At 47.8% G+C, this 20,294-nt stretch overlaps 1 protein-coding gene across 1 annotated transcript; it reads left to right on the forward strand.

The window, feature by feature from the left end:
* Positions 1 to 16,214: 16,214 nt before the first annotated feature.
* Positions 16,215 to 20,255, forward strand: LOC112876715. The gene is made up of 6 exons (XM_025940883.1): positions 16,215 to 16,672; positions 17,196 to 17,413; positions 17,503 to 17,704; positions 17,787 to 17,872; positions 18,230 to 18,321; positions 19,577 to 20,255. Exons 1-6 carry the CDS (start codon positions 16,574 to 16,576, stop codon positions 19,840 to 19,842), a joined length of 963 nt encoding a protein of 320 aa, XP_025796668.1. The 5' UTR covers positions 16,215 to 16,573; the 3' UTR covers positions 19,843 to 20,255.
* Positions 20,256 to 20,294: the final 39 nt, after the last annotated feature.

Raw genomic sequence — 20,294 nt, forward strand, 5'->3', positions numbered from 1 at the left:
GGGGTCCTACCAGGACAGGAGTCAGCGGGATGGTGGGTCGTGGCTCCGGAAGCTGGTGAGGATGTATTCCGCCATCCCCCAAGCAATTACACACCCTTCCGTCTCCAGGAGGTCCTGGATGCTGGCCTCCATGTCCCGCAGCCGCTCGGCGGTAGAGTCCAGGACCTGGAGGGCGGCGCCAAGAGGTGAAGGAGCCTCCGACACCCGGATGGGGTTGGCTCCGAGTGCTTCTAGCAGAGGGTTAACCGCGCCGACCCATCTCGTGATCCGGTCGATGCTGGCGCTCCGCTCCGCCAGGAGCTCCTCCACCTTGGCCTCCCTCTCCCGGAGGGCCGCCTCCCGCTCCTGGAGACTCCGGGTCCCGGCTGCCAGCTCCTCCTCCACGGTCTCTTCCCGCTTCTGGAGCTCTTGGAGCCGGGCTACCTCCTCCGCTTTGCGGGCGGCCAGCCACTCTTCTTTCTTCGCCGCGGCTGCCGCAAGCTCTGCGAGAGAGGCCTCTTGCGCCTCGACCGCTGCCGCCGCCTTCTTGGCCTGGTCGGCCAGCTCCAGGGCAGTCCGCTCCCTCTCTGCTGCCGCCAGCATCTTCTCCTCCGCCGCGATCTGCCGCTCAAGGGCTTCCGCTTCCCGCCGCGTGGCCGCCTTCTCCCGTTGGAGCGCCGCCGCCTCCCGGTAGCGAGCCTCCTGCAGTTGCTCTTGCAGGAGCTCATGCTCCACCACGAGCTTGGCGCGCTCTTCAGCATGGCGGGCGGAAGCGGACTTGATGCGGTCCCCCAGGCGGCGCTTCCAGTCGGAGAGCCGGAAGTGCTCCGCCCCCAGCTTCTCCCAATCTCTGCGAATGCCAGCCTCCAGCTCCTCCTGAGCCTGCAGGCATTTGGCAAGGAGCCGGGGGAGGGGGATCTCCGCTGCGCTCGGGAGGAGGGGCCTTCCCAGCACCACCTCCGGTTCCTCCTCCTCCGCTGGCGGGGTGGCGGCGCTGGTAACCTCAACGGCCTCCGGTGCCGCTGTCTCCGCCGCCTCCGCTGTCTCCGGTGCTGCAGCCTCTGCCGTGGCAGTGCCCCCTCTGATGCCGGCTCAGCTGGAGAGGGCCCGGCCTTGGCACCTGGCTCAGCTGCCGGTGCCTCGGTCGCCGCAGCGGGCATGGCGGCCTCCTCCTGGGGGGCGGCTTCGGGTCGTGGCGGTGTGGTGGCCTCTGGCTCCGGACCTCTAGGTCCGGGGCCTTCTGCAGCTGTCTCGGACGGGGGCCCTGCTGGAGCCGACGCCGAAGATTCCGGCGCTGGCTGGGGGCCGGATCCCCCGATTGGTACCTTTGAAGAATGGGGCTTGCCGTGTCACCAATATGATTAAGGCCCGGAAGTTAAGAAGGATAACGAAGAGCTCTAAGAAGACTACTTACATGAAGTCGAACCACTCCCATCTGCCCCGAGCGGCTGGGGGGACCTTCCTCCCTGCCGAGGACCCCCCGGACCTTTGGCGGGTGTCCCCGGCCACCGGTGCTTCTGGTGGCGGTGGTGGGGTCTGTCGCCTGGGCTCGGATGGTGGTGGTGGCGTCGCCAGACGCCGCGTCGGCAGTGGTGGTGGAGGAGTCTGCTGCCTCGGAGGAGGCCGTCACGCTTCCTCCGGTCTCCTCTCCGGCTGTTGGCGTTGCGGCGGAGGTGGTGGAGCTCCGCTCCGCTCCTCCGTCCCCGCCGTCTTTTGGCGTTTGGGCGCCGGCTCCCCGACTAAGGAGCCGTCACCACGTTGGAGCCTCCGGGACTTGCTCCCTTTGGCTTAGCTGCCCTGTGCGGGCACTGCCCCCTGGGCCTTGTCGCCCCTTTGGGTCGGGGCAGCACCCGCATTGTCCTTGTGCCGGTGCTCCGGCACCGGCACCTTCTCCTTCCCTTTCCCGCCGGGGCCGGGCCTCCGGGACTCGGCTCCCTGGGACCTTCACTGGCGCGTTGCTAGCGGTCCGATGTGGCGCCAGGGATCTGGAGTCCGCGGTTGGGATCGCCTCCCAGTTGCCGGACCGCCAGGCCGCCCTCGTCCAGGGTCGGCATCGACGCCAGGACTGATGACCGCAACGCCTGGTCCTCGCACAGGGCCTTGACCCCGCTCGGGAGGACCAGGGACTCTGGGCTGAATGCCTCATCGGTCATCGCGCGGACCGCCGCCTCCAGCTCCGCTCTGGTGAAGTCGGCGCCGGGCCCGCGCGCAATCCTGCAGCGGTCAGTTAGCCCTGTGTACATATAGGCCATCCGGGACCGCTGCTGCAGGGGGGCGATTCGCCGCTTCAGGAAGTCGTCTAGCACCATCATGGATGTCAGGCCGCTCCTCTGGAGATTCTTGACCCGATAAAGGACCGGGTCGAGCTCCTTCGGAATCGTCGGCTTGGCCTTCCAGGTGCTCCGATCGCCCTGGGGTGCATCTGTTGGCAGCTCCAGACGGTCGTGTGGGTCAGCCGTCGCGACGACCCAGCCTTCGCGCCAGTCCTCCCACTTGGAGCTGGAGAATGCGGCGATGTAGGAGTTCGCCATCCTGTGCTGGAGCTGGAAGTAGTAAGCGCCGATCTCGCGCTTGCACCTCCCGGTCCCGACCAAGACATAGAAATGCCGGAAGATGGTGGTGCAGGGGCGTACCCCCACAAACATCTCCATAAAGTGGGCGAAGACCGCCACGAGAAGGACGGAGTGGGGGTGAGATGTTGAAGTTGGAGGCCAAACTCCTCCAGGAGTAGGAGGAAGAAGGAGGAGATCGGAGGAACCAACCCGCACATAATGTACGAGTTAAAGAGAACGAACTCCCCCGCGGCAAGGTCGCGGAGGGGGATCTTGCCGTCCCTAACCTTCCCGGCTTGCGCCGGCGCGGACCATCCTAGGAGGCGGCGCACTGAGTTCAGCTGAGCCTGGCTCTGGAAGCGGCGTGGAAAAGGAAGTGAAGACATCGTGATGGATGTTGAGGTCGCTGAGGATGGATCGCAAGGGAGGGGGGAGGAGAAGGAAGCCGAGCGCAAGTGAAAGATATCTAGGCCCCTAAGTGGGTTTTGGTGATAAATGACAAAGCACATGTATATTTAATCGTATTATTAAGCATGTGTGCAGGTGGTAATGGTGACTAAGCAAAGCTTTTAGAGAAGTGTGAACCCTCAAAAAGGATATGAAAAGCGGCGTCCTCAAGTGTTCATGAAGATTAGATTTTATTTTTAACATTGAGTATAGGAACGCCGTACTATTAAGGGGAACTGTGATCCACTAGTGTAGACATGGTAGGTGTGCTCAAGAGAACCCACAAAAATCATAAGAAACCATCTCAACACTCAAAAGGGACTTAAATGTGAAATTCAGTGTCCAACCCGGAATGTCCGGGACACGTCCGGAATGTCCCAGAAACTAGCCGTTGGGAGAGCGGTACCCGGAAACTACGGGTATACGTCCGGATACTCCGGACGTAGGGGTCCGAACACTCCGCAGAAAACTTTTTCGACCAGAACCGCAGAAAACTCTCCCTCTTGCTCTTTTTCGACCAGAACCGCAGAAAACTCAAAGAGAGCCCTCTCACTCCCCATTTGCTCCATTCTTTAGTGATTTTAGTTGGAGGTTTGAAGTGAGATTGTTGCAAGAGCTAAGATTGTGCAAGTAAGCCTTGATTTCATCTCTTGAGCACATCAATCCGAGTCTAGCCCGTGGATTCTAGTTTATTACTCTTGGAGTTTCAAGCTCCTAGACGGCTAGGCGTCGCTTGTGATTGCGTGATTGTTTTGTGAGCATCACAGCTGGTTTGTAACCTTCTTTACTCTCCGAGGAATTCATAGTAAGTGACCCTAGGGTTTGAGCGTTGGTCTCACCCTTGGGAGAGGAACATAGGAGTTCTTGAGCACCGTCTCTTGAATTCTTCCTCGACGGAGACGTAGCTTCTTTGGGAGTGAACTTTGGGAAACAAATTCTGTGTCATTCTCATATTTCTACTTCACAATTGTGATTATTTGCTTGTGAGACTAACCTTTTAGGGTTTGAGGCCGATCTACTTTTGTACAAGTCTCAAGAGTAAGACAACTGGTGAGAAACACCTCAAAGGTACCACTAGTCCCTCTAAATTTACAGGACTCAATTTACAGCATTTAAATCAGTGATTAGTAGCACGTTCTCTCATACCCGGATAGTCCGGATAATATATCCGGAAACTCCGGACTTTATAACCGGAGTATCCGGACATATATCCGGAGTATCTGGATACCTGTGTTGCTAACCGGGTTCAAAGTGTTTTAAGTTGCAGATTAGCCTATTCACCCCCCCTCTAGGCATCTTGAGGCCCTTTCAGCAAGAAAGCTGATCGCAAGGAAGATTGCAAAGGCGAAGAGGCGCTACGGCGTCTGTTGATGGCAAGAGCGAAAAGGTAGCCGTTCTTTTCGGCGCTCACCTTTTATGCAAAAGGCTGTTGCCCTCTTGCGTTCTACGGCGACCGAGGAGAAGTCGAACGGATGCTTGCACCAGGCCCCCTCCTCTCACACCCAATGACCGGTGGGCCCGGGCCCGCCGGTCAATGGCGTGACTACGGGATGGAAGGGGGAAAGGCGGAATCCGAACCGCCCGAGCCGCGGGACGGGCTCGAATAAGACAAGAATCTGAACCGCCTGACGCGCACGGCGCGAGCGGGGGACGGGCCCCTCGGGGATCCCGCTTTGGGGGAAAGGTCATCCATGCCCTCGCCCGTGGGGAACGAGCTGTCCACCCGGCGCAATGCTGGGAAACTGGCCCCACCTGCGGGTTCATTCTTCACCCGGGGTGGGCCCGGGGGCTCTGTCGGTACATACAGACAGGGGTACCTCCTGCTAGGGTGTCCAGGCCCTTAGCGTATCACCATACGTGATCTCCCCCTTGCCTTCTGGGTGACGTGGCGTACGGCCCGGGCCTGACAGCTGGGACCGAGGTCTCCGGACCCTCCCTGAGCTCCCTGAGGTCCGGGACCTCCGCATGCCACGGAAGGCAGGGGAGCTCTCGGGTAGCTCCCGTGGACCCGGACTCCCCAGGGAGGTCCAGGGCCGCCGCGTGTGATGGCCGGACCATCACGGGCCTGACCGCTCCAACCGGCCTCGGGGGCCCGGACCCCCTCTCCCCGGAGAGGGGTCCGGTGCCGCCACGTGCCGCCCCTACGGAGGGAGCGGGGCTGGCCCTGCTACGTGCGTGTGGCAAGAGGCCCTTCGCGGGTCTCCAGCCCACCAACCAGCATTTAATGTGGTAGCTGAGCCGGGCACCCCCAAGTCAAAAAGAGTGGTCTGCCACTGACACACGGGGCAGGTAGGCTGACACCACGGTAAGCCCGCCTATTTCCAAGGCGGTGCGTCGTGTCACCATCTACTGTGCGCCAGCGGCGTGCAGTCCCGTCACGGCGCCGCGCACGGTGTAATGATGGGCTGTAACAAGAGAGCCTAGGCATGCGCTACTACAGTGCGCGCGGAGGCAACGACGCGGTGGGTCAGCTCTGCCCCCGTGCCTATCAGAATCACACCCAACAGTGGCAGCACAACACCACTGTTGGGTAACACTGACAGCGATCACTGTGCCTGCAAGACAGCACACGACCGCATCCGGGTTGTAGATACGCACGTTATCTTCCCAACCGTGAAGGCAGTGACAAGGGGCTGGAGAAGGAGATCTCCATATCACATAGAGTAGGCCCCTGTTGGCCGGGCCCACCTGTCGGGGTCCCGCATAGTGTAAGCACCTCCCTTAAACTATAAAAGGGAGTGTGCACTCGTTAGAGGACAGATTTTTACACACACGCGTTCACGCTACTCTCCGTTCAGGCTTGCATAGTCAGTACAACACTAAAGTGGACGTAGGGTATTACGCTCCGGCGGCCCGAACCACTCTAATTCCTTGCGTCCTTCCTGTGGTCATCCGCACATCGATCGAGCGCTCCTAAGTCTTCTCCAAACCCATCCTTAACTAGGATTAGGCGGGTGCTTTCTGCCACCCGGCTGGAGATTTCCTCCGACAGGGACATTCTCTAAAATTGGAACAATACAAAGAAGATTAGCATGGTCTCTTTGAAAGTATCTAGGTCTCTAATTTGGATTTTGGTAATCAATGAAAACGGTTGTGGATTAACAATTTCATTTGAGAATTGACTATAGGTTAGTCCTGGAGATGATTTGAGCCTCTATATGTGTTATGGAGATATTCTTTGTGAATGCATGATGGATGGCTCAAGGCAAAGGTATAAGATAGAGTTTTTCTAGTTTACCAGTCAAGAGGTAATTAGCGGATGATATTTGACTGGATTAATAGGCTAAATAGCTATTCTATCAAAAGGGGTCAATTTTATTTGCTTGATGGTTCTATAGTGCCACTCTGCTCAAAGAATTGCATTGCATGGACATAGGAAAATCGTTTTTGAAAAAGTGGAAAGACCGGAGAGGAAACGCTTGAGAGGCAGACGGTCTGCCATTTGTACGGCGGACCGTACCATAACTTAGCCAAAATTCGAGTTGTCTGGTCGACCTAAAGTTTTCAACAGCGGACAGTCCAGCCCTAGGGGGCGGACAGTCCGCCAGCTAATGCTAGTGAATCGACAGAAACTTCGAAGTTTCTGGTGGGCTTTTCACGTTGAATGGCGGACGGTTCGCCTGGAACTAGCGGACGGTCCGCCTGGTCTTGCTGCGCGTCGATAGAAACTCAAATATTTCTATCTAATTTTTGATCGTGAACGGCGGACTATCCGGCCCTAGGAGGCGGATGGTCCGGCGTTTGATGCTGTGCGACGACAGAAACTTTGTTGTTTCTATGTGTTCTTTAACTATGTACGGCAGACGATCCGGCCCTCAGGGTGAACGGTCCGTAGGCTAAAATTTGAATCACGATAAAAACTCGACAGTTCTGTGTTGGAACTTCGTTGAACTACGGACGGTCCACGGCTTGTGAGGCGAACAGTCCGCCCGGGCTGTAATGGTTACTTTTGATATAGTTTGACTTTGAATGTAGCCGTTGGTTTGAACGGCGGACCATCCGGTCCTTGTGAGGCGGACGTCCGCGAATGTCCTGTTTTCACGGGATTGGAATGTAACGGCTAGCCACGAGGGAAGGAGCTATATATATACCTTATGCCAGGCTGTGGGTGAAATATCTTTTGGTACTTTGAAAAGCTTTCTTGACATATTTGAGCCTTCTTCCTCCTCTCTCTCACTCACTTGGCTTTGAGGTTGCATCTTTGCGAGATTGAGAGCTTCCTAGTGCATTGCATCAAGAGTTTGAGATTTGTGGCTCTATGAAGTCTTCAAGCAAGCGTCATCGACTTGTTACTCTTGGAGGTTGCCGCCTCCTAGATGGTTTGGAGCTGTGAAACCGTTGAGTGCTTCAAAAAGATTGTGAAGGAGCCCCAGTTGCTGTTGTGAGAGGTCTTGTACTCACCTCGTCGGAGCGGTGAAGGGCAACACTAGTGGAATCGAGGTTTGGAGAGGTTTATTGATCCAAGTCGGCTCATACATCAAGTGTGACTTGATAGAGGAGTGGTTGGAGTTTTGAATCCACCTCAACGTGGATTACGGGTGACGGGCAAGTTATCAATACCACGGAAAAAATTCGGTCTCTTGTGCTTGGTTATTTCTCTTGCTCAAGCTATTTCTTACAATTTACTTTGAGCATTTACATTCTTAGAGATTGAATTGATACTTGTCACCCTAGGTTGCAAACCTTCATCTAGAATAGAGTTAAATAGAAATCGGATTTATCCTGTATTACTAATCAAATTTTATTAGTGTTGTGATTTTAGTTCAAATCGCCTCTTCACCCCCTCTAGTAGGTATCCTAGATCCTACACCCTGCGCAAGGATGGCACGCATACAGCGAGAAATGGTCCATTTTTTTTTGAGATTACTAATCTTTTATAGTTGGTTCAAATATGCAGCATTTAACAATTAAGCTCTGCAATTTGCCTATAGTGCCAATTAAACTGCCATCAGTGAAATACCAACACTCAAATCTGCGTGAGAGTTCCATATTCGCTGCAATAAACTCAAGCATTATAATCCCTATCCTGCAACTGTTTAGACTGGCTTTTACCAGCGCATTGTACTGTAAACGTTTTGCTACCATTGTTGGTGGTGTAAGTAATTTTAGTATTTTCCAAGTCTGCAATCCATGCAGTTCTTCGCAAGCTACTCCCTCCATCCCAAATTATTAATCATTTTGATTTTTCAAGATTCATAATTTTTTCTATACATCTAGATATAATATATATATATATAGGTGCATAGCCAAATTTATGCATCTAGAAAAGCCAAAACGACTAATAATTTTGAACGGAGAAAATACTCCAAATCAGCGCTTCACATGTGGGGTGAGTAATGAAGAAGTTGAAGTCATGGTGCTTTGATCCAAAACGCAGCAAACTCTTTTTAAGCGTCACCGGAACAACGGAAATGAAAATAAGGATGGAAATGTGAATATGAATATCTGAAATATCCGATATCTGATATCCGTATTCGCTTAAACATCAATATGAATATGAATATCCATATTCAAATTTAATGTGGCAGTAAAGTGGATACATCCGAATCCGATTTCCATTGATTTCTCTATCCAAATCCACATCTGTATTCGACACTATCATCATCCGTTTTCACTGAAATTATTCAAAAAGAGTTATATTCATTTCCCACAACCAATATTATTAAATTTTATTAGAAGATTGAGTTTACTTTTAAATATTCCTATTTTATTTATTTATTGGTGAAATTACTTTTATAATTTTTTATTTATATATTAACAAAAAATATTTATATGTTTATTGAAATATATTTTTAATTCTAGTTTTATTTTTATGTATTTATTAATTAAAATATTTATTGATAAATAAGCTATTTTTGACAAGCTATCTTTATTACATTATTATACTTTAGTTTGTACATGTATAATAATTTTATATTCTAAAACTACCAATAAAAAAATAGCTAAATATTATTTTATATATTGAGTAAATATCCGAATCCGAGGTATTCTTTTATTTGAGAGTATCAAAATCCGTGTCTGAATTAAAATACATATGGTATTTACTATCCGAATCCGATTTTTTCCGAATTCGATCCACTTCAATTATCCGGACCGTGTAGCGGCTCCAAACTGTGGTCCGTTTTCTCCGTTAAAATAAGATACTACTCCTACTTTAATTATAATAAATCCATCACCCATTGTACTTGATCGCTTCGACGATCGCTTGCCTCTTGTACCGTGATTACCATACACGCACACGCAGCAGCCGATTCAACCCACATCGAAACACGTTCTCGTGTTCGCGAATCAAAACGCTACGTTGCATCTGACACGCTCTGCCATGCGCGTAGACCGCCGATCTTTGAACAGTTCATTCTGACCTTGAAACGTTCAGCTCACAGTACGTAGTTAGATGACACTATACATCATCTACAGATCTTCTACTACATATATATACCCAATTACCCATCAACGACTGGCTCAAAGAAGTGCTCCCTTTATCCTATAAAATTGTTCATTTAGAAAATTTCAGATATATTATTGGAAAATGATCGTATTATCTCTAATTAACTATAACAATTGTGATTGAAGATCGCGTTGTCTATTTCGTTCCCTAGATCCTAAATAAATGCAAAGGCATTGGAATCTGAAAAGTAACATCTACTTAAGCATTTGATTGGCTCCGTATCTTTCTCTATGCAATTATTTCTTAGTATTTGATATTGATTTAATTAGATTAACTTTACTGTACTTAAAAAACCTGCTTTGTGGGATAAAATTTGAAGGCTAACTAAACTAATAGTTTTTTTAATGTACCGGCGCAACCACAGGCAGATTGATTAGTACCAACATGTACGCGTTCTAGAGGAAAACGCTAATTAATCATCACGTGCCACGACACGAAGTCAGACCGGATCGGAGATTAGCAGAGGTCAGCACGGACACGGCGAGTTATTAAGAAGCACATGGGCTCGTGCTCGATCGCCGGGTTTGACAATGTCTAACCGTGCTACGACCGTACGTCAGAAGATAGCCATGCAAACTAGCTAGGGTCAAGTCAACACGTGGAAATAAGAAGGTTTCGAAACCCATCTAGTCTCGGTAGTATATTATCTGGGCTGCGTTGTCCATATATTTATTTATATATAAATAGTCACTAGTACATATATAATTTTTCATCATTCTCATATATTCCGGTCAGTTTTGGACGCAGGACTAATAACGACTAAAAGTCACCCTTTAGTCCCGATCGGTGGCTCCAACCGGAACTAAAGGGTCATCCAATCCGGATTCGAGTTCAGTGTTCACATTAAAAGTCACATATGCTGTGTAGATGAGATGGTAAAGAAGCTGTGCGTGAGGCAAGAGATCTTGAATTCGAGTGCTAGGCATGAAGTAAATTTTTTACCTTTCCACGAGACTTTTAGTTCCAAGTGTGGAAACCGGAACTAATAATCCAATTTTTAATTCCGGATTCGGATTCGTAGTCCCGGTTCTATAACCAGAACTCCGGAACATGAATTCTGCATCGGAACTAGGATTCTGCACTAGTGAGTTCTCTAGCCATGCGCCGGACGTACGTACACCGTGGACACCTGCGCACACGGACGGGCACAGTTTTGATGCATGGGAGTGAAGTACGTGGGCGCCATGATGCCAAGGGAGCAAGCCATCGATCGAGTTGGTCAAAAAGTCAAACTCACGATGTGATCGAAACAAATAACTGTGCTAATAAAGGCACGATAAGTAACCTCCCCATATCGACAGTAATGGATCATGGCTCCAGTGATCTCTCCGCTATCTAACTTAAATTTATATATTTTTAGCTTAAAATTATATATAATTTTTATATATTTTTAGCTCAAAATTATATAAGATTAGAGTTGATCCTATTGGAGTCCGACTCTTAAATTATCTATCCTCCTCGTCGTCTCGTAGCAGCACAAATACATACATGGGATCTAACCTAAAGAAACCCAACCTAGCTAACTAGGTTGCGAACCTGGCTGGCACTTGCAACAGGGGGTGCCTGCCAGTGTGCCACGAGCTCTCATGGGAGACCCCCATGATGAGGAACATGCATGCATGCCGTGGAGTGGGCACCGCACCACGCTGCTCAACCCACCTGCCAACCTTGTTCTGCCGCCACTGCCTCATCTTTTCCAGCCTCTCGGATCAGACGGCGAACGCCACTTTGGAACACCCAACCGTCCCTTTCTCCCTTCGCCTTCAATGCAACGAAAAGGAGAAAAAAAATATCTGGGAACCTCTTCACATCCGTCACCGATCGAGCTAGCTAGTAGCTGACATGAGTGGCTCCTTGCCACTAACCTTGCACCGTGCTACATTGCCACTCGTGTAAACTCTTGTTACCTATGCTAGATTGCTAGATAAAAGGTACAGTGACATAACTCCATGGGATTATATGTATTATTATATCAGCGGGTTAACTATCATGGAGTTATATTATTTCTGAGAATGGTTGTAAGCTACTCCCTCTATTTTTATTTATATATCATATTAGGTTCGTTCTAAATTAAATTTAACCAACTTTGACCAAATTTATATAAAAATATAATAATATTTACAATACCAAATTTATTTCATTGAACCACCATGAAGTATACGTTAATAGTGCATATATTAGATATTACAAATATAATACGACGTGTAAATAAAAATGGAGGGAGTACTACAAAATTGCTCCCCTCATGTAGTCCTCCATTCACACGGTCACACCACTGCCGGCTACAAAAGTCCGCCCCCAATTTTCTTCATAAACATAATCATTAGATCCACGATGTGCAGACGCCCTCACTCTCCACTAATGACTCTCTCGACATGACTTTACAATATATAAAAAGACGCACGGATTCTCTAAAATCTGAAGTGATTGGCATGTTGTTAGATTGCCTGCAAAGGTGTTAAGAGTGGACAACGGAAACCGGCCCGGCCCGCTGTACCCACGAGCTGGCGCCCTACCAAGCCCAGGTCCACCAGAGCCAACAACAACCAAGGCCTCGGGCCTAACTCAACCAAAAAGACTGGCCTGAGGGTTGAGGGCTGCCCTATCTTATATGTTGTGCTCCCCCACCATCAATTTTCGATGTGGGACTAAATGACAAGCGACCCATGTGATCTCCCGAAAGACGTTCTAGCAGGGTCTCGAGTCCAACTCTACAGCCACACACAACCCGTGTGACCTTCCGGAGATGTTCACAGGCTCCCCGCCACCATGTGACCTCGGAGATATTCTAAGTTTTCCGACCTCTTGGCTCGGATACCACTTGTTAGAGTGCGCAGCGAAAACCGGCCCGGCTCGCTATACCTACGAGCTGGCGCCCTATTTAGCCTAGGTCCCTTGGAGCCCACAACAACCAACGTCTTGGACCTAACTCAACCCAAAAGACTAGTCTAATGGGTGAGGGCTGCTCCACTTTATATGTTGCGCTTCTCCACCGTCAATTTCTCATATGGGACTAAATCATCCTTGAGCATGTCCCGCCGTTCCCCTATAGCAAAAATTGACAGGCAGGCGGACAGCTGTGCTGACGGGGACGGCGTTGCCAAGGTCTATTTTTCACATAACCTCCTGATCAGGACCCGGGTTTATGATTTGTGCCACGTCACTCCGATGCTGCCGCTCTCATCTTAATGGCATCGACGAGCTGAGTGAGGCTGCTAGCTCCCTCCTGCTGAGCTGCCTAACCGCACAGCCCCGAAGGTCAATTTTGTCAGCGAGATCTTATCGTGGGCGAAGGGCATCGGATGCCTGCTGTCAATGTGCGCGGAATTCCATGGCGATCCAACACGAGAAGTCAAATTTTGGGTAACGGTTTGGGTAGAAACTTAAGTTAGGCAGAAAGTCCAAGATTAAAAATGCTATCCCGCAGAAAAGAAAAGATAGATACAAATGGCGACAGCTTGATCTTGGACTGGGAATAGTCGTAGGGCACTCCCTCCGGCCATGCTGGCCACTATTTGTGTATGGTTCAGCTATCGCCATCCTTTAGAATACTTGGAATAGAAAGACAAAAATCTATGCGTAGATTTGTTGAGAGTAGTAGTTTATGTTATCATAGTTGGACGGTATTTTGTGAATATATTAGAACAAAAAAAATACTGGTTAACAGCTACTTATACACATTAAAAGAGAAGTGGTCTCTGTCCCAACGTGAAATGTTCAAAGGCAAGGAGTATACGCTTAAGCCACACCAAAATGTGAACCTTTCACCTACAATCTGAAATAAGTGTAACCTTAGTCTACATGACAACGCCTTGGCCCGATTAAATGCGCGGGGTTCTTTTTTTTAATATCAATTAATTTTCTTTTCCTAAAACAAGGCGTAAATAAAAAGAGCCTACAATTGTGATATCCCAAACCTTTAAAGTTTCTGCAGATATTAAAGCCTCCACAACAGAGCCTATCAATGTCTACGAAAATGTTATGTTTGCATTATCAAGATGCCTCATTAGCATTTAGGTGTTTGTCTTCCTCCACTAATCAATGGCCGACACCATTAAGCCAATCCCCCAAGCAAGCTTTCACACAGAAAAGGATTCTCCAATGCCCGGACATGGGGCCATGGAGGCCGGGCACGAGCAGGCAGGGCACCCGAATAAAGATGCTACCACTCCTACCACGCACTCAAATTATTGTGGACGGCATCTTTTTCCCAGTAGCGCGGCGTACTAGAGGCTACGACGAATATGGTTTTGTCTTCAGGATCAAAGGGTTCCTGCAGGAAACCAAACCAGTGACCCCCAGTGAAGATACCCTTCTCCCCGTCACGTCAGGCCACACTTGGGTGGGCCAGAGCCCTCTTGACTTTCGCACACACAAAACTAAAGGGACTTCCACTCCTGTCACTCGAGACAACAGCGATTTCTTCTCTTGTGGCTTGATTCCGGGACTTGGTACAGGGCAAGGTTCAGGTTCCAGCATGGAGATGGCATTGAACGGGCCAGTGTGCCAAGTGCCAAACCATGCATCCAGCCAAGAAATTCCATCGAACTTGTGGTCAAGACAGCTAATTGTTCTGGACCTTTGGTGGAGGATAGCAGCCTCAGCATGGGGGCCGTGCCAACTCAGCCGGCCAATGGTGGGTGCTGGGGAACATGCTGTTGCTTTGTGGTGCGGGGACCGTGTTTAACTATTGCACAACACCTTGGTGATTTTTAGGATCATGTGTTCACCCTTTTTACTAAGTAAGTAAGTAAGTAACGTAACTGCCAAATGAGCTTCCCTATTTTGTATGCAAGAAAAAAGTTCGCACAGTATGGGCATCCACATGTGCATTTGTAGCCACGGAATTGACAAATGCAAATCTCTTATTAATAAATTCTACACCTACATACCCACCAAATTGATATTCAATCAAATTAATTAATATCCATATCATTTTAGGATCCAGCTATATTAATACACATTTCCTTCCGTAAAATGCAGATGCAATTGTGCAACCACAACCAAATAGTTCTTCAGAAAAATATTGACCGAAAAGGCACGGTCCAAGATTGCTTAAACTTGCTACACATCTGATACTTAAGCCAAAAGGCTCACTGAAGCAACAAAAGAGTGCGTGCGCTGGGGATGAAACATCCCTACAAAAGCCTAGAGTAGCGTTTCAACCTGCAAGAGGAAAAGGGTCAAGGAAACGGGGAAACCCCTTGCCAGTTAGTTGCAAAAAAGGCCAAGCAACTTTTCAAAAAAACCATGTGGTTGCATCCTTGTATGCGGGTGGTTTGCAAAAAAGAAAAAAAAAGTGTGTGACGCAGGGGAAGTCCTGCCTTGCAAAACTGGACACGTAAAGCAGTGTGACAAAGTTGGAAGTATGTCAATTAACAGGCTATCGGGTCCACAAAGATTAGCATGCATTTATAGTTTTACATCTTTCATTTTTTTTTCATTCGGCTGAGTGGCTCCTTTCTTTGGGCAGCGAGTGGGCCCGGGGGGCATGACTTGGTGGCATCGAGTCAAAGCTGGAAAGCAATATTTAACTGATGTATACGTTTTACCGTTGCAAGTTACAGTAACAGGTTATTGGGTTTGTGCAGCAGGAGGATTATGGAGATAAGGGTGTCTCTTTTCCTTTAGTTTTCTTGTGAATTTTGTAGGGCATGGTTAGAGGAGAAAGTCTCTTTCATTCAGATTGCTTGTGGATTTTGCCTAGCCACACGTTTTCGTTGTGAAAATGATTTCCACGTTTATGTCCACTAGTATAAATTCTAAAGATTTATCCAAAATACAGAAGAGATCATAGCATTGTCTTTTAGCCATCATATATTGATCACTGCAAATGAAACAAACAATTTCCTTTTCTAGCTACTATAAGAAAAGGCACACATATACTACTACAGAAATGATCTTTCGTCCTCCTCATTTGTCCCGACCAGTTTTGAACCTGGAGCTAACGAAGGTTTTAGTCCCGGATTCAACGGGTAGGAGGCGGCGGGGAGCTTTAGTCCCAGTTGGAGCCACCAACCGGGACTAAAAGTCACTCTTCAGTCCCGGTTGATGTCTCCACCCTTTAGTCCTGGGTGGTAACACCAACGGGGACTAAAGCATGACTCTTTAGTCCCAATTGGTGGCTCCAATCCGGACTAAAAAGGTTTTTACTTCCAATTGGTAGCTTTAACGCAGACTAAAAAATCCTTTACAGGATACTTTAAAAGGAAGGCATCCATTTAAAATCATATGTGCTATGTAGGTGGGGTGGTAAAAAAGCTGTGCGTGAGGTAAGGAGTCTCGGGTTCGAGTCCTAGGCACAGGAAACAGAACTACTAGAGGGTTATTATGTACTAGTGATAATAGATCGATGTACATACACACACCACATCAGCACACATCCAAGCTAGAAATGAATAGCATCGATACTTATTTCTAACCATAGCTCTTGGGAACCATGACTTCTCAAACCCAATGGTTTCTGAGAAGACAAGAGGGTCTCATATATAGGAAAATTTTAATCTACACAAAGTACAACTGTTTTTCTTCGAAGCAGCATGGACAGTTTCCTTGTGATTTCAATACATTCTCAGATCTACTGTATTTGCAACCCATGATTACCATCCCTACCACAAATGGCTTCTTAAAGGAAGGCATAGTCTAGGAGCTTAAGGAATCATAGTCCCAATTCCCAAGCCGCTGAAGGAACCACACCGGGTCCGGGGCGCAGGCTACCAGGTCCAATCCAGGCAACGGACCAGGCCTCCCTCCGGGTACGTGACGTGGGAGCGTTTGGTTTGGAGCCCGACAAGGCAAAGCGAGACAAGGACACACAGCAAAGCAAAGCAAAGCAAACCGAAGCCGGTTTCATACCCCCGCTCTTCCTCCTCCGCTTCCCTTCCTTGGCAGACCCCAGTCCAAATAAAAGTCCCGTCTTCCTCCTCCGCGCTTCAATCTCCCCGGCGCACGACCTCGCGCGGTTCTTGCAGAGCAGTACAGAGGCGCAGAGTGCTGGCGGATTCGGTTGGATTCCGCCGGTTCGGTTTCTTGGGGGTTCTTCTTGGTTTGCCCGGGCGATTTGGCGCGCCGCGAATTGTTGTGGGGGTGGCTGGAGTGATAGAGGGGGAGAAGGGACGCGTGGAGAGGCAAGGACGGGGACGGGGCCATGGGCGGGCAGTGGGTGGAGGAGGGGATGCCGCCGTCCAACCTGCAGTGCTTCTTGGACTGCACCACCCCAACCGTGGAGACGCACATTCTCCCCAAGGTGACGCAATTGCTCCCCGTCAAGTTCTCGCCTTTGATGTTCTTTCCGGTCTCTGGCCGCCGCCGTCATGGTCTGGTCGATCTGCGGCGTCTCGGGAGTTTCGGATTTGTCATTTACTCGTTTCTGTGCACCGCTTAGTGCGGTGGGGGGAAAGATGGGCGTTCTTTTACTCGTTACAGCTCGTCTTTTTACTGATGCATCTTTCTGCGTTTTCTGATGGCAAATGTCTATCTCAAATTGTTCGATGCAGTATTGCTAGTACTGTTTTTTTCTTAATTACAAGGATGGTACCATACATGTTTTACTAGCTGGGAAATTGTGATGCAGCTGTGGCGATTCCTGCCATCTTGAATTTTTTTTTTGAAGGTCACCATCTTGAATTCGACTTCGTTATGCCAATTCCGCCTACTTCAACTGTTTTATTAATGCTCTTGGGTGATGGATCGTATTAGGGGCGCTAGCTACTGTAGGCATATTAATCATCGTCCTCTCTGAAAGTGAGACGCTGTTCATTTTGATCCAGATGAATGGACGATTGTCGACCGATGCTTGGCACCATGCTGAGATGGACAGCATGGAGTACTTCAATCTTGCAGACCTCTGGGAGCAATACTATGAGTGGAGCGCATACGGCGCTGGAGCTGCGGTGCAGCTCCCAGGAGGGGAGAAAGTAGTTCAGTACTATGTTCCCTACCTATCAGGGATACAGCTATACACCAACAAGGTCCTGACTGCATCTAGGTATGAGCAAGAGATCCTTACTGGTGCTGAAATTTCGAGTTCAAGGTGATTTTGAGCTGTAGGCCAATCTAATTCTCTGTTTCATGTAGGAGTTTTGGTGAAGATAATGGCATGGATTTGTGGAGCGATGATGAGGACAATGAGAAGATGTCGAGATCCTGGAGTTCGACTTCTGATGAATCATTGTTCAACTGCGATTTATTAGGGGCCAATAGGAAGCGTCCAGGGCACTTGTACTTTGAGTTCTTTGAAGTAGGTTCACCTTATGGAAGGGCCCCGCTCATTGACAAGGTGAACTTCTATGGCCTTTGCTGTGAGTTTATCTCTGCTGTTTTACGAATTGCAGTTCTTTTATGATCATTGTCCTTTCTAGGTTTATGAACTATCCCAGGGCTTTCCTGGGTTGACATCTCTGAAGAGTTCTGACCTTTCGCCTGTTAGCTGGATGTCAGTTGCCTGGTATGATCAAATTTATATCCACTGCTTATGATCTTTTGAAAGAATGAAAAGTTGGCAGATTATTTTTTAGATAATGAACAGCACAAAAATGACAGTCCTATTATCTACGATTTTTATAAAACAGGGTCATGCTTGTCTGCTTTCCTCGTTGCAAATGATTTTCTAAATTGAAAGCACTTGCACTTGCGCCACACTCAATTTGTGCCTTAGCAGTTTGATGATATATTTGAGTGCTACAACAATCCTTTGTTTTTAGATAGCAGCTGTTGTTTCTAGGTCAGAAGTCGTTCTTGTTTGTTTTCATTTTCAGTGTTGAAAGTGGTCACTGCTGTCATTCACGTCTGCTACTTTAACTAGGTATCCTATCTACCACATTCCTTACCAGCGCAATGTGAAGGACCTATCTGCTTGCTTCTTAACTTACCATACCATTTCCTCCTCGTTTCAAGGTATGTTTTGTTACATTTCGGAGAGTATTTTTTACCATTTTGATCAATTTTCATAGCAAAAGGATTTCATTATTTCAATAGGCTTCTATACCAATGCTGCACAAACATTATTATTGATGATATTAATATCAATATAAAAAATCTCCATACCTTTGGGCCTTTAGTTTATTTCCCTTAGTGTTATTTAGGATGTAGGTGTAGGCATCTGATTCAAAGAATACTTGGGTTGTGCCTGGAAGAGCATGACAACAGAATATAGTGACAGCTCTTTTCCTCTTACGCAGTATTCTTATAAACATGTACTCATCCTATACTTCTGTTTCTACCGTGAATTAGCACTTATTCACATATCAAATGTTGTGGCTTAATGAATGCAAAAGTTATCATTTTCTCAAAGTTCGTTTTTGTCATATCACATTATATGCATAACAACATTACTATCATGCACAAGAACAGAGTATGTATAATGTCTGTACTGTAGAAAAGAATTCCCTGGGTCATCGAATTATGTTCTTATACTGTAGAGACTGCTTAATTGAGTGGTCTTTAGTTTTCAGGGAATGAATTGTATATTTTGGGAAGGTGCAACTGATGCTTCAATTACGTTTCTATATCTCGAAAGCTGCATATCATATATTCTAATGATGTGCTTTTTACTGCATACCAGTCAGTATCCAACACTATCTTAACACCAGTTGATGGCTTAGCTTACAAGAGTATGAGACTTACAAGATTATGAGAGTTTCCTTTAAGGGTTTGCTTGGCTTACTATTTTGCATCTAAATCGTCAACTTTGGTTCCAAAAGGCTTCATGTCTTAGCTTTCAAGTGTATAGTTAGGGAAACCACTTAACAAAAGGTTGGTGGCTGCAGCTCTTTGCCCAGTAAAGAGGAGGAAAAATACTGTATCGTCATGTGCCATGGCTTTATTGCTTTTTCTTAGACATGAGGTTGCTTCTTAAAGACTAAAAATATGCATTTTATAACATGGAAGAAGACACATCTTTGTAGCAAGCTTGCTTGGATTGCAATATGTGCAAAAGCACCTAGGCACACGAGCTGTCCACTTCAAAAGAGAGAAAAGATTTTAAAGTCCAAATCAAGCCAGATCTTTGAGCTTGACAGCGATTTGCATGTTAAGACTTTTGACTTCTTGAGAAATATCAGATACTATATACTTAATCACAGCTGCACCAGTGATGACCTTAGTACTGTTTTCGATCCATGGTAACCTGTATTATGTTTCTTGTCCACAGATCACGCGCTTGAGACCATGACCAACAGTGGTTGCCATCCAATCGCCAATGGGAAACAAAATGGCCATATGGATAAAAAGAGCAACACAGTATCACTCCCTCCATTTGGCCTTGCAGCACACAAGATACAGGGTTCTCTCTGGACCAACCCCATGGCTGGAGATTACAGAAAGTTGGACTTCCTCTTTAGTGCGGCAGACTCCTGGCTGAAGCAGCTTGGAGTCCAGCACCATGACTTCAACTTCTTCATCACTCACCCCATGTGAAGCGCTGATCTGGAGTAGCTTGCAAAGAACCACATGGGTGCAGACTTGAAAATACTAAAATTACTTACACCACCAACAACGGTAGCAAAACGTTTACAGTACAGTGCGCTTGTAAAAGCCAGTCTAACAATCGCAGGATAGGGTTCATACTGCTTGAGTTTATTGCAGTGAATACCGAACATGTCAGGACCCAAATGGTTTTCTGTCTCTTGTTCTTCGGCAGAAGATGTAACTGATCTGTACAGAAGTTTTGCAACTAATCTGGTATCCAATGTTGTGGTTGGATCCATATTATAGCTGTTGCCTTGTGAAGTTTAGTGCCCTAGAGAATGTCAGACCAAGATGAAACTGCTTGCGCAGACTCCAGTTGGACCTGAATCTGTTGATGACAAATTCATTCTCTTCTACAGTAAGGCAGCTGTATCCACCTGTTTTCATTCTGATTGTTGTAT

Source organism: Panicum hallii, chromosome 9 (genome assembly GCF_002211085.1).
Source record: "Panicum hallii strain FIL2 chromosome 9, PHallii_v3.1, whole genome shotgun sequence".
Lineage (NCBI taxonomy): Eukaryota > Viridiplantae > Streptophyta > Magnoliopsida > Poales > Poaceae > Panicum > Panicum hallii.